This window comes from Rhipicephalus microplus, chromosome 7 (assembly GCF_043290135.1).
Source record: "Rhipicephalus microplus isolate Deutch F79 chromosome 7, USDA_Rmic, whole genome shotgun sequence".
Classification (NCBI taxonomy): domain Eukaryota; kingdom Metazoa; phylum Arthropoda; class Arachnida; order Ixodida; family Ixodidae; genus Rhipicephalus; species Rhipicephalus microplus.
The window spans coordinates 147,372,515-147,385,932 of record NC_134706.1 but is presented as its reverse complement, the minus strand read 5'-3'; the positions used below and the strand labels follow the sequence as shown (position 1 = coordinate 147,385,932).

The 13,418-nt window shown below is 45.3% G+C and overlaps 1 protein-coding gene across 3 annotated transcripts in view; it reads left to right on the top strand.

The window, feature by feature from the left end:
* Positions 1-13,418, top strand: part of LOC142767101 (uncharacterized) — a 278,526-nt gene that overhangs the window by 53,827 nt on the left and 211,281 nt on the right. For 2 of the 3 annotated variants that reach the window (XM_075868329.1, XM_075868330.1), the window contains exons 2-3: positions 550-741; positions 7,185-7,273. In XM_075868329.1, the coding sequence (XP_075724444.1) occupies positions 550-741; positions 7,185-7,273 (281 nt within the window). The remainder of the gene's footprint in view (positions 1-549; positions 742-7,184; positions 7,274-13,418) is intronic. The other variant, XM_075868332.1, reaches the window with a different exon arrangement.

The following is a 13,418-nucleotide window of genomic DNA, read 5'->3' as shown; positions in this document are numbered from 1 at the left end:
CGCTTCTGCAGACTCAGACTACGTGCCAGGTGACGAAGTTGCTTTGCAGCGTCAGTCCTTGACAAAGGAATCGGAAGGGTGTGTTCTTCTTGGTCGATGTGCGAGCCGCGTTGTCTGCGGAATCATTGCCACTGATCCCACAATGGCCAGGAAGCCACTGAAACTTGACCTCGTGGCCTGTTTCTGTGACGTGGTGAACAAGCTTGACAACTTCGTAAGTTGTTCATGGCAACCTCATCGAAGGACTGACTGCATGCTCTGTAGGGCTGGTTTTGAGCCGGAAAACACAGCCCACTTACTTGGTCTTTGGGATATGATGTACTCTAGGGCGCCACGCAAAGCCGCAAGTTCTGCCGCTGTGGACGTAGTGACATGTGACAGTTTGATTCGCAGAATGATTCTTCTGGCGGGAATCACCACCGCACCACCAGAACCAGACGCTGTGGTTGAACCATCGGTGTATATGTGCACGTGGTTGTTGGACATTTCGTGCAGATGGCTCAAGCTCAAATGTTTTAGGATTGATGAAGGCAAATTTGATTTTTTCAGTATTCCTGGAATTGGAACACGTACTTGTGGAAGTGTCAGGCACCACGGAGGATACACCAGTTTCTCAGCAGGCGTAAAACCTGACGTAAACGACGCACGACGACCTCTGACAATTGCACTAAATTTCGTGACGGGCCTCTCAGTAGCGAGAGTTGCCAAGTGGTGGGAAGGATTCCTAGCATGTTGCCTGAGGTACGTACGCATCGTTTCAATGGTGATGTGCGTCATGATCGAGTAGTCCTGTGCAATGGCACTTGTTTCAGCTGTCGATGCGCAGCGGGGTAAATTAAGGCATGTCCTAAGTGCTCGGGCTTGAATATTTTGGATTATGCGCAGGTTCGTTTTGCACGTGTTAAATATAACAGGTAGGCTATACCACAGGAATCCAGTAAATAATACCTTGTACAGCTGTAACATAGACTCGACAGACATTTCCCAACTTTTCCCAGCAAGAAACCTGAATAAGTGACAAGTGGCAGTCAGCTGCTTTTTCACGTAGTTTACGTGGGGTGTCCAAGACAGGTTTCGGTCGATTACGACTCCCAAGAACCTGTGACTTCAGCTGCATGACACCAACTGCCCGTTAATTGATATGCTGTAAGCGGACATTGGTTTTCTGGTGAAAGCCACGACTGCGCACTTCTCATTTGCGATTTCAAGACCCTGTTTGCGTAAGTGGTACGATGTCACTGATGCTGTCTTCTGAAGTCCAGCGCGAAGTTGAAGTCGAGTCACACCTGATGTCCACACACAGATGTCATCAGCATAAATGGAAAGTCGTACACAGCTTGGTTGCTTGCCAACTAGTTCAATGAGTGTTAGGTTGAACAGCGTCGGGCTTAGCACTCCGCCTTGCGGGACTCCTCGGCTGCAGTAATACTTGGGTGTCGGGCCATTCTCTGTCTGCACGTGAAATGATCTATTCTATAGGTAGCTCTGAACCCACGTATATACCCTGCCACCGAGTCCCACTCCTCCTAGTGCGCTGAGAATGGCATCGTGGGTGACATTGTCGTATGCCCCTTTAACGTCAAGAAACAGAGCAGCCAATAGCCGTTTGCAGGCTTTCTGGTTTTTTACATAGATCACCAAGTCAACTACATTGTCAATTGACAAGCGGCCTCGTCGGAACCCGGACATGGCATCTGGATATATTTCGTAGAATTCTAAGTACCAATCCAGACGCGTTAAAATCATTCTTTCCATAACTTTTCCCACACAGCTTGCGAGGGCAATCGGGCGGTAAGAGAAAAAATGTCCAAGGGTGACTTGCCGGCTTTGAGAAGTGAAATCAGGCGACTTGACTTTCATTCCTGTGGAACCATGCCAGTTTCCCAGGAGTCGTTGTACAGCTGCCAGAGTGCCTGCCGAGCTTAATCTCCTAGGTGACACAGAGCGCGGTAAGTGATGCCGTCAGGTCCTGGCGCTGAAGAACGTCTACACAAAGCAAGCGCAGCCTTTAGTTCGTCCATTGAAAACAAAATCTCCATTCGGGGATCACGTGAGGATACAGAAAAGTCGGGCGTCTTTGTCCCAGTTGAATTTGAGCCGTAGGCAATCCTTCGACAGAAAGAATCTGCGAGATCGATCTCTTCGCAGCGTAAGGGAAGTGCCGAAGATTTTAATGGGTAGCGCTGAGTAATAGTTGTAACAAGAACCCGGACAGTTCTCCAAATTAGTGACAGAGGCTTTCTGGGATCCAAAGACTCGCAAAAAGATACCCATCGTTGCTTGTCCAACTTGTCCATGTGACGCTGTATTTTCTTTTGTGTGCGTCTGGCACTCTCAGATCATCAAGTGACCTCGTGCGTCTATAACATCGTTCTGCACGATGACGAATCGCTTGGAGTTTCTCGATATCAATGTCCATATCAGTGCGAGATGAGCTCACCAGAAGCGAACGCGTCGTTGACTGTAGGGCACTCTTTATTGCGTCCTCTAGGTTGAAAGGTGAGGCTCCAACATAGTCTTCCATGATTACCTTGTTGTTTTACCAATCGGTGCACTGAACGGCTCTGGAGGACTTGAGACTTGGAAAGCCGTCAATCATCAGGTACGTTGGGATGTGATCACTACCCCTTGTTTTCAAATCCGAAAACCAGTGCACTCTGCGTGTGAACGAGCGTGAGACGAAAGTGAGTTCCAGGCAACTGCTATAGGCCGATCCGCGCACATAAGTAGGGGTGCCGTCATTCACGAGGATAAGTTCACATTCAGAAGCGAAAGACACTAACTGTCTACCTCTAGTGTTGACCCTGGAGCTTCCCCATAAGTAGTGGTGGGCATTGAAGTCACCAGTTATCACCCATGGCTGGAGAGTTGAATTCGAAATTCCGCGCAAGCGCTTACGGCCTAGACGACTTGATGGATGTAAGTAGGCTCCGATGTTGGTGAATGTGGTCTTTTTTTTACTGTTAGGCAAACGTACTGGTTTTCTTCGTCAGCGGGTGCAGGGTGATGAACATAAGTTAAGTCGCAACGTATGAACGCAACGACCTTGCTGCGCTATCCGTGGGTAGAAGACATAAAGCACTCATATACAGACAGTCTCATCTGAGCTGACTGGTTTGGATCACAAATCACAATTATGGAGAACTGGTTCATGAATACATATTGCCGCAACTCGGACATACGCGCCCTAAGTCCTCTGGCATTCCACTGAAGGAGAGATGCGTTCTTGACCTCCTCTCGAAAGGATAACATGTTGCGGGCCATCGTTTTACCTTAGAGCTGCAAGCACCGAACTCAAAGTGTCCAGCACTTGGAGTGCGCTCTGCGCTGATGGGGTGTTCATGTAGCTTAGGAGCATGCGCATTGCGCTCATAAGGGTCTGCAACATGTTGATGACCTGGCGATCCTCAGTTGTCTCGAGATCAGTGGTTCGTGATGGCATCGAGCTTGGCGGGGATCGATGAACCTCTGAAACAGGCTGTGTTCATGGAAGTGATGGCCACTCTTCACGAGGTGGGAGTCTTCACCCTGATTTTGTTTTCGGTGTATCCGTCTTCGGAGAGCTTGACGAGGGAGGGCCAGTTCTTCTTGCTTGAGATGACGGGTCTCTATCGGCAGATGTCACGTTGCGTGATGATCTTCTGTGGTGACGCCGACGTCGCCTAACAGCAGCAGCGGCTTCCCTGTGCGTTGAATTGTCGCGCACCATGCGTTTTAGCACCGCGCGTTCATTTCTCACTCGTGGGCAACCTTTAGACGACGCTGTATTAGCGCCGTGGCGATTGGAGCATTTGAACGCAGTTGCGTGGCAGGTGTCTTCTGAATGATGTTCGGCCCACCGCGGACACACGACATTGCGGTACATACTCCTTTGAAATGTCCTATCTTGATGCATCTGAAGCATTGTTGGTGCTTTGGTATGCATGGACGGACCTGATGGCGAACGTGGCCAACTTTTACGTGTGGGGGAAGACTGTCTCCCTCAATAACAATCTTCAGGCATCGTGACTGACCAAGCCTTGTGATGTGCTTGATGAGGATGTCGTCTGCAGTTGTCTTTATCAAGATTGGGAAATTCTCAGCGGGAATGGAAATGTCCACGTCATAAATGACGCCAACACTGCCCTTACAGTCAGTGGGGATCACTGATCTAACTGTGACTCTGTCGATTTCCAAGATGTTCTGTAGGCTTTGCAGCGCACTACGGTGTAGAACATCAACTGCCGGAACATTCTTCCGTGAGTTGATCCTGACGTCTTTAATTTCATTTGGAGCGAGTCCTTCGAGGTATGCAGAGAGGACTTGCCTGTTAAGCCGCGGTAGGTTGGCTAAAGGGTCCACAGCCATGACGAGTACAGTGTGTGGCCAACGCTGCGGGGTAGCCTGCGCGGTGGATATACCCGTCGTCGACGATGTTCGTAGCAGTCTTCTTTTTGCATTACGGCTCATGACGACTGTGTAGTCGTCATCCGATGACTCGAAACTGTCGGAATAGAGCTCCGTTGCCTCGCTGTCTGTGCCACTTGAGGTGGTCCCACGTTTCTTAGCCGCTGCCAGACGTAGCGGTTGTCCACCTCGAAAATCCTGAGAGGCTTCTTCATCCATTCTCGCAAGGAGGTAGCGGCAGCTCCCAGAATTCGCGGTAAAACAAATAGAAAATTTGAGACAAGGGTACAAGCGTTCTATGAAATAGACAATTTGTCTATTTTATGAAATAGACAGAACAGTGATGAATTATGATTTAGCTTTGAAAAGGAGTGGGGGAGCATCACACCACGAATTGCGTGATGACTTGTTACTTTACTCTTGCGCTATGCTACAATACGTAGTTTAAACTGATTCTTTGCCTGACATGACGCCTGAATACAATTGCAAGGAAGTTGCTAACAACAAGGATCTATGATATAATACTTCATTGCCACACGGAAGACCCGGATTGAAATGACATTTGATCATGGGTATTTGGAATATGTTCTTTCTTGTGAAGGGGTTTGTTTTTCATGTATACCGATTAGGACACCAATGGTGACGGTTCTGAACGCCGGTTCGAGTGCCTAAGAGCTTGCGTTTTGAAAGCAGATCCACGCTTGTCGTTGCCATTAGTGCAGGATGCGAAAAGATATGTTATAGTGTCTCCGCGAAATTCGGCAAGAATATACAAGGTAGACCTACTACGCTACTTGAAAAAAATAAGCTGCTTGTACAAGCTTGTTGAGTGCGAATCTCAGCTAGCACAAGCGACAAAAATATAAGCGCCTTGATGAACTGATTATTGAGAATAAAACAATCATAACACCAGATTCTGATGGCTAGGTTCATCCAGCAGCACGGCGTGTGACGCGAGGAAGATAGAGACAGTGTGGAAAACAAAGTTATATTGGACGAGAAACACCCATTACAAATACAGTACTAGACATCGGGCATGAACGCGGTTCACACGCATTAAAAAAATAGAGCAGTCTCAAGGGTCGGTGCTGTAGCCCGGTGCCTTCAAGTAGGACCCGTTTCGTGATCAGATACAGCTGTCGCTTGAGTGCACAGGCCAGCTTCCCGCTGCAAAATGCATCAACTGGACTAGGCGTAGCCGCACACTGTCAGCTATGTCAGCTCAATGGATGTGGTCAGCAGCTCTTGTGTTCCGGGGAAAATCACCATGCCTGAAATGTTCACAGGATCACTCACCCACAACTCTTACCTGGTCGTGCCGACACGCAGTACGCCGAGAACTTCAACGGCTCGAGGACAGGAACTCAGCCTTTTGAGCCTCGCACGTTGATGTGGGCTCACCCTAAGTTCTCCTACGTCGTCTTGGCAGCGTTTTCACAGCTCCATTCTTTGCGAGTGCCTTCTCATGTTTGTTCAATGCGCCAGCTTCAGTGCCCCTTCATTTTCGTTTTCTTCTAGGTAATGCAGCGCTGTCATCAGCTATAGACACCATGAAGTAGAGTTTCCCAGTGTGATTGGAGCACCAGAACACAATGCCTAGTGAACAAAACACGCAATAATAGGTCGGGGTCAGTCAAAATGGAACACAATGCCCGCGTCTTTCTGCCCTCATGAGTGAGCGGATTGCAGAAGGAAAACACAGGGACTCATTCGTGTGTCTGCTTTTTTCGTGGCCCTCACGGCCAACGTCGGTGAACTTGTAATAGGCTTGTGCCAGCAACGCAGCTCCCTATGGTTAGCGGAGGGTGCCTATACAAACATTTTCCAAGTTACTACATCATACAGAGAAATTATAGGGGATGCTAGTATATGTAATAATGATATCCCTCATACTTTTCCTGGCAATACCGGCAGTCCTCAGTATTACTGTGTGTTTCACAAAAAGGAGCTCCTAAATTGTTTCCTTTTTTCAAAGAGTCGCCCAGAAGGCGCTGGTGTAGTCCGGTAAATTATTGATAGTGGCATATTATTCACAAAAAGAGCTCCGTCAAAGAAGTTGTTCATTTTCCAATGGTTTGTTTTTATTGTTTTAAGCTTGTTTTACCGAGAGCCTGAATCAGACTTGGTTCTTGATGGCTCTATGATCAAGCTCAACGGTCTACATTAAGGAAAGAAGTAATCAGCAATTTTAACTATGTGATACTAGAGATAAAAATAGTCCAGCTTAATTTAAGAAAATGCAGCTATTAATAAATATAAAATCAGTCACAAGATCATAAGGTCTTTTTAAGTTTGGTTGTTATAAAACGCTGTTAATACAGAAGCAAATCATCAAATTACCTGAGCTGTCTGTTAGGATGCCTTCTTGATGCATACAGATATATTTTAACTATTTTCTCCTGACGAAAGGCGTATATTACTGATTACTGATTGTTCGTAGGCTACGCATACCTCACGAGATTCTTCAGAACAGCACTAAATAAAATAGAATACATCGCCCCATATATTGCCTACTTCACAAAATATTTTGTTTTTGAAAACCCAAATATTTATTTAGGATTAATATAGCATTCCTTGTATGTTAGCTCAATACCATAAACAATTTGCTCAGTAATTGAGACTGTGATTTTATTGTGATAATGGTGATGTTTGAATATTACGTTTGTTATGTGATTGGTTTGAGGGATGTACATGAAAGTTATATGTCAGGTATTGCAAGTAACATCTGCTGTGCCTATATATGACGATGTTTTTTGCAAATCATAATAAAAGTAAAAACTTTTTTTCTTTCATTACAGAAATGTTCGTCACTATCAATACAGCCTGGCTATGATGTTTTCTTTGGCTATGACAGTTTCTCTATCTATTGTGAAACCAGTGACTGGCTGTAAGTGCTCTACAATATGTTCTAAAGTGAAAATTACACCTTCTCCCGCTAAAGAAAACCATGTCTAGATGCGAATTAGTGCGCGCTATTGCTGAAACTGGTGGTGGCGTTGGCACTGGTGCTCATCGCAGCATTTCGCAACAGGCAAGCATGGGTAGGCGCAAACCACGCAGTGATGGACCGGTCTGTACTACTGAAACATACTAATCGCTGCTAATGGGTAAAAAGAGACTTTGATTGGACACAGACCCACAGTTCGGTTTTTGTTACTTCCCACGCTGCATATTTTCATTGTTCAAGCTAGATTCACACGGGAGGGCGAAATTCCTGAGTACCGTGGATCGATAGTCACGTGATTAGTTTATTCCGGCGCAGCAGCGTAGACGTCACATGTACACAGCCGGAGCTATGCTTGAGGAATTCTTATGCACAATTTCGACTTCTATGCTTATGCAGCGCGCTTATGTGGTCTCGCAGGCCACCCGCTGTGAATAAAAATAATCACATCCACTGCCAAATTACTAAAAACCCCTCGCCTCTTGCACTGTTACGCGAAACACATACAATAATAGTCGTAAAACTAAAACACGTGGCTTTTAAGATAACTGCCTGCTTCCTAGACACGCCAATCCGACCAATGTTGACACATTTGACACATAATCCTCTCTATTGAGAGCAGACAATTGTAGAAGGGAGAGATCTAAACAGCCGCGACACATTTTCATCCGTGCCGCGAGCGGAGGAAAGCGGATGAAGCGAGGACAGTATGTTTTGATGACGCGCACGTAACAAGATGCGCCATCTGCTGCAAAAATTCCTTCTCCTTTCCCTGGTGTATTCCACCTTAAGCAACGCATATGAGAAATGTCCCACCGGCACTACTTTGAGGTGAAGCTCCAGTGTGTATATATACAAGGTGGTCAGTGAACGGTTGTGAAGCGCGAGCGGTCAGTTTTGTTTTGTCAGTGAAGATACTCTCTAGCAGACGGTAACTGGGTCGACATTCAGAGATAATAGATAGGAGGGAGTAAGAAAAAGACACTGGAGACGCGCATGCGCAATAAGGGCGTAAACGCCGTGGGGAGCATTACCTAAAAAAGGGTAGAGATGGTAGACACTCCCTGCGTTGATGTTGCAAGGTGAGAGAAAGGAAGCGTAGGAGGGAAGAAAAAGAGAGAGGACGCGCATGCGCAGTAGTGATGTACAAGCCACGGAAGGGAATCCATAGAGAGAGGGAGGAGCGAACTAGGAGAAGCTCGCTGTGTTGGCGATGAAAGGTGGTAGAGGGACGCCTGTAGGAAAGGAAAGTAGGGGGAGCCGACGCGCTTGCGCTGTAAGTGTGGTGACGCCGCACACAAAATTTAGCGCATGCGAAGCATTTTTGTCAAAGCCCCTCACATGCGAGGCACTTGGACAAATTGTATTTATAATACCGTGAAATATAGTTATGCTGCTAAATTGAAACACGAAGCCAGCTAATTTAATTAGATTGCCAAGCACTCGCCCTGCTCGCGCTTGCGTTGATCTTGTCGCTCGCGCTTGCGCTGGCCATCGTTTGCAGACAAGGTACGTAAGAGGGCAGTACCACCAAAGTCCGCAGAGTCCACACGTTTCCCACAGAAAAAACGGGCCGTACTACCATCCGCCGCTTCAGCGGTAGCGGAACTTGCTGTTCCACAGCCGAGAGGCTCGCAGGCCCTTGGATCTGCAGCCCCTAGGTCTTCTGTTCTGACAGAAAGCCCTAAACATCCCGTGCCAGTACGCGTCAGCTATGAGCGGGCGTTCAGCGCCTCATCCGAGGGGATGAACTCAACTGCAAGTCCATCGGCGTTTCAGACATCGATGGGTAGGCGCAGTTCGTAAGAGCACGCCAACATGTCAGAAACACTCATCACGGGGCTCAAGGAGGGCTCCCGGACGTAAGGCGCAAGCTCTTTGTACCCAAAGCACTAATTTACTCCCAATATGAACACACGAATCGTACAGTAAAGCCTCTAAAAACTTCATAAAAACCTCGTTGGCGTCCGAGAACTCTTACACACATATTTACCAAAAGTGTTCTGTGCACAAAAACACACCTATTGTCCAACAACACCAATTTTCTACGTCATTATGCAATGTTCAGAAAGCACCGCAGTGATGCCACCACGTCATTCAGTGGCATGGCCACTATAGTGAAACAACGGAGTAGCATGTACACACTTGCTACACCAAACATCCTTTGAGGCAGTGGCTGTTCGAGCTGTCCTTTTCAATAAACTAATCACAATCTACTCTCTCCATATATCTCCACACCACCATCTTGAAAAACATAAATTCCAGTCCTCACTAGACGAACTGCCTTAACCTTATCTGGTCATTTGGGACCTGAATTCACACAATGGTCTTTGCGCTGATCCTCGCTGTGATTCACGAGGTCACCTTATGGAAGAGTTTCTATTTTCATCCAGTGCGGGTTTGCTGAATAGAAAAGAGCAAACGTACTTTAGCCTCGCCAAGAAAACCTACTCAGCAATAAATCTCAGCATTACGTCCCCATCACTTTTACACCTGTTTCATAGGAAATTGATCAACAATGCTTTCGGAAATGACCACTTTCAGTAGTTCTAAGCTTATGAATAGACCAAGGTTTTCTACAGGTTCCGAGATGGCAGACAGACAAGGCTGACTGGGGAAGGTTCTTACAAGCTACTTGCTTAAATTGTTCAGATATGTGTGGGTAACATAGATGCCATTATAGACTAATTTGCAGCTCTTATTGATGCTGCAACAAAGTGTATCGCCCAAGCAGGACAATCCGCTAGGCAACGCCTATTTTTTTAGAACAGGGAGTATCGAAATGCACGTAGAAAGGAAAATAAAGTATGAAAGCTGTTTCAGGACTCAGCAACACCACAAAACTTGACAAACTATAAAAACATAAAGTACCAAGGCAAGAGAACGCACCAACCGACCAGATAGGAAAGTTGGCACAAGTTTTTATCTCGCATCAATTCGTATACAAAAGAGGCTAAAGAAAGGAACAAGGTCAGCAGGGTAGCAGGAAAAAAGTACACTCACTCCCTCTCGTAAACACACAGGGCGACACCTTTGAAGCCCAAGCGATCTCCCTCGTTGCTCATTTCGAACAGGTATCTAGCTCGTCACACTATACTGAAACCTGAAGATACAAAAGAAAAATTTAAAAGCAGAAAATATGAGGCTTACAACCAGTCTTTTAGCTTGGCAAAGCTACAAACATCGCTGTGCTGCTGCAGTGATTCGGCCTCTGGTTTTTACTGCGTGGTTTTCCAGATTTGGAGAAATTTGCCCCCCGGACATCGAGAAACTACTCTTCCTGTAAAATGCCTTACGCTCTTTCGTTGAGACCTCTGCTTCTTGGAAAGAGGCCATTATTATTCCAGCTTAAAAAAAACGGCGAGGATTTGACCTCTATTGTGGTACAGGCCGATCGCACTAACATTTTATTCGTGTAAGCTTTTCTAAAGCATAATTAACCACTGACTACTATATTTGCTGGAAACGAACAACCTACTGGATCCATACCAGAGTGACTTTCGCGAGGGTAGATCCACCACTGACCACCTGTTACGTATCAATGCATAAATACGTGACGCTTTTGTTCATAAACACTTTTTTTATCAGTATTTCAATATAAGGAATAGGCATACGATACGACATAGCGCTTTTGGCATACTGCGAGACCTCTCACATTTAGGTGTCCGAGATAACATGCTGACCTTAATAGAAAGCTATTTTTCCAATCGCACTTTTCTTGTGTGGAGGGGGAATGTTTTGTGACGAACATTCTTCCAGGAGGTTCGAGTGCTGCAAGGTGGTGTCTAGAGTTGCACACTTTCGATAACAAAAATAAATACTTTGATTTCCAACACTCCACGCAATCTCTTGGATTAGTTGTAGATATGTTGACGACGTGCAGATCGGTTTTAAATTCTACAGTCTCGAAAAGAGCGAGCGGAAGCTCCAACTGGCTGTGAATAAAGATACCAATTGTGCAGACGAGAATGGGTTCTTCCTGAACCCGCAGAAAAGTACCTCCATTTCATGTACAAGAAAGAGAGCTCTGCATGCATCCCAATCTGATCATTCATCAGCACAGACAGCGATTGGCTGTGGAAAGTATAAACAAATTTCGAAGCATAATTTCAGAAAATAAACAACATTTGCTTTCTCACATGAAAAACTCAAACACAAGTGCCTGAAAGCTACGATTATACTAAATGTTTTGTCGCGCACATCATAGGGCAGTAATTGAAAGTGTTTGATAACTTTTTATGAAAGTCTTATACGCATGCGAATAGGTTACGGGGTAATTATCTACCAGTCAGCGACACTAAGTGCTTTGAAAATGCTTGAGCAGGTTCATCATTTAGGCATCTGTCTTTTCACGGGTGCTTTTCGCACTAGTTCCATAGAAACTTAGTATGTAGGATACAACGAGTGGTCACTGCAGCTGCAGATAACTTGCATGTTCTTTGTGTATGTGTAAGATGAACGCTTTGTGTAAGATGAACGCTGCTAAAAAGCACTTCTCACACTCCACAATTATTCAATGACATATTCAGTTCCGGACTACTTGATAACCATTCTTCAGTTCCACGGCCCTTCGCGCTTCGTGTGAGAGGCCTCGCTGAGGAAACGGGAGTGCAATTTCTCGATCAGTGTCTGATGGCTTTTGCCGCGTATCTGCAATTGTGGCAGTGCCCGGTCATAGAGTGTGATGTGTCAATCATGAAAGTTCAGAAACACGCACCTGTAGCAATCATCTGCACGTACTTTCTGAAGCTTCACCACAAATACAGTTGTCCTGACATTTTTTCAGATGCCTCAAAGTCTAACAATTCTGTATCGTACGCAGCAGTTGGTCCATCTTTTTTGGAAGCCGGCTTACTACAATCTGTTACGAGCATCTTCGCCACAGAAGCTTACACATTACTTGCGGCTGTTAAACACACCAAGCAATCAAAACTACAAATGGCCGTAGTTTACACAGATTCGTTAGGCGTGGTAAAAACATTACGCGTGGTAAAATATTCTAAACACAAAAAACTCCTACCTTGTTTTGCTTTAATCAGTATTATGCAGAGTCTACGCACTCAAACAACATGTATAGTACGCAGAGAACCAGGACTGCGCGCGATTCAAGGTAAAGCATTCCTTTATGCTTAATGGCACGTGTGTTTGTAGTAAGCTAGATTGCGTTTTATTGTACTCTTGTGACTCTATTTTCTTCTTTGTGTAGTTCAATTTTAAAATATTTTTTTAGTTTTATTATTGTTTGACTCATATAATTTCTTCTGATTATTTAAGATTATGCGGTAAGAATATTGACCTTATATTTATTCTAATGTATTTATTAGCTGTATGGTGTTTAGTTTGCGTGTTTTCTGGTTCTATTAATCATTTCATGTACCTGTATGTGTTATAGCCTCCCCCCCCCCTATGTAATACCCTCCTGTGAGAGGGCCCTTAGGGGTATTCTGAATAAATAAAAATAAATAAAATGTGAAGGCCGACCAGCTAGCTGGTTCCGTTCACGAAAAAAACTGCCAATATATCTATAGCCTTCCCCACACTTGTCTTAAACCATTGCTCAAACGACACCTCAGGGACTTATTGGCAAAGCACAGAGGATAGCAAAACAGAAAACAAACTACTTGCTGTCAAGCCACACTTTTGTAACTGGCCGCCAGTATCGAAGTCACGCTGCACAGACGCAACACTTACACTGAATCTCGGACAATATCACAGTAAACATTGATATCTTCTCTATGGTGGTGATCAACACTTGTGCAAAAAATGTGGTGATCCACTCACGGTTATCTCAAATTTATTACAATGTAAGGAATCGCACGCTTTAATAAAGCGCGTTCCATCATCCTACCGAGAGCAAATAAAACTTCATTCATTGATACTCATCGGTAAGAATACACTCTTCAAACATCAGTCATTGCTCGCGTTTTTAAACGATATCCAAAGCCTTCAAATGATTTACCCTGCTAATCTGCAGCTCGACTTCTGAACAGTGGTCGCAGCTGCTCTAGATAGAAGCAGTAAAAACACTTGTCTGGCGGGCCATAAAAACAAAAAGTTTGCAGAGACATTTGTGCTCTTTCATCTTGTC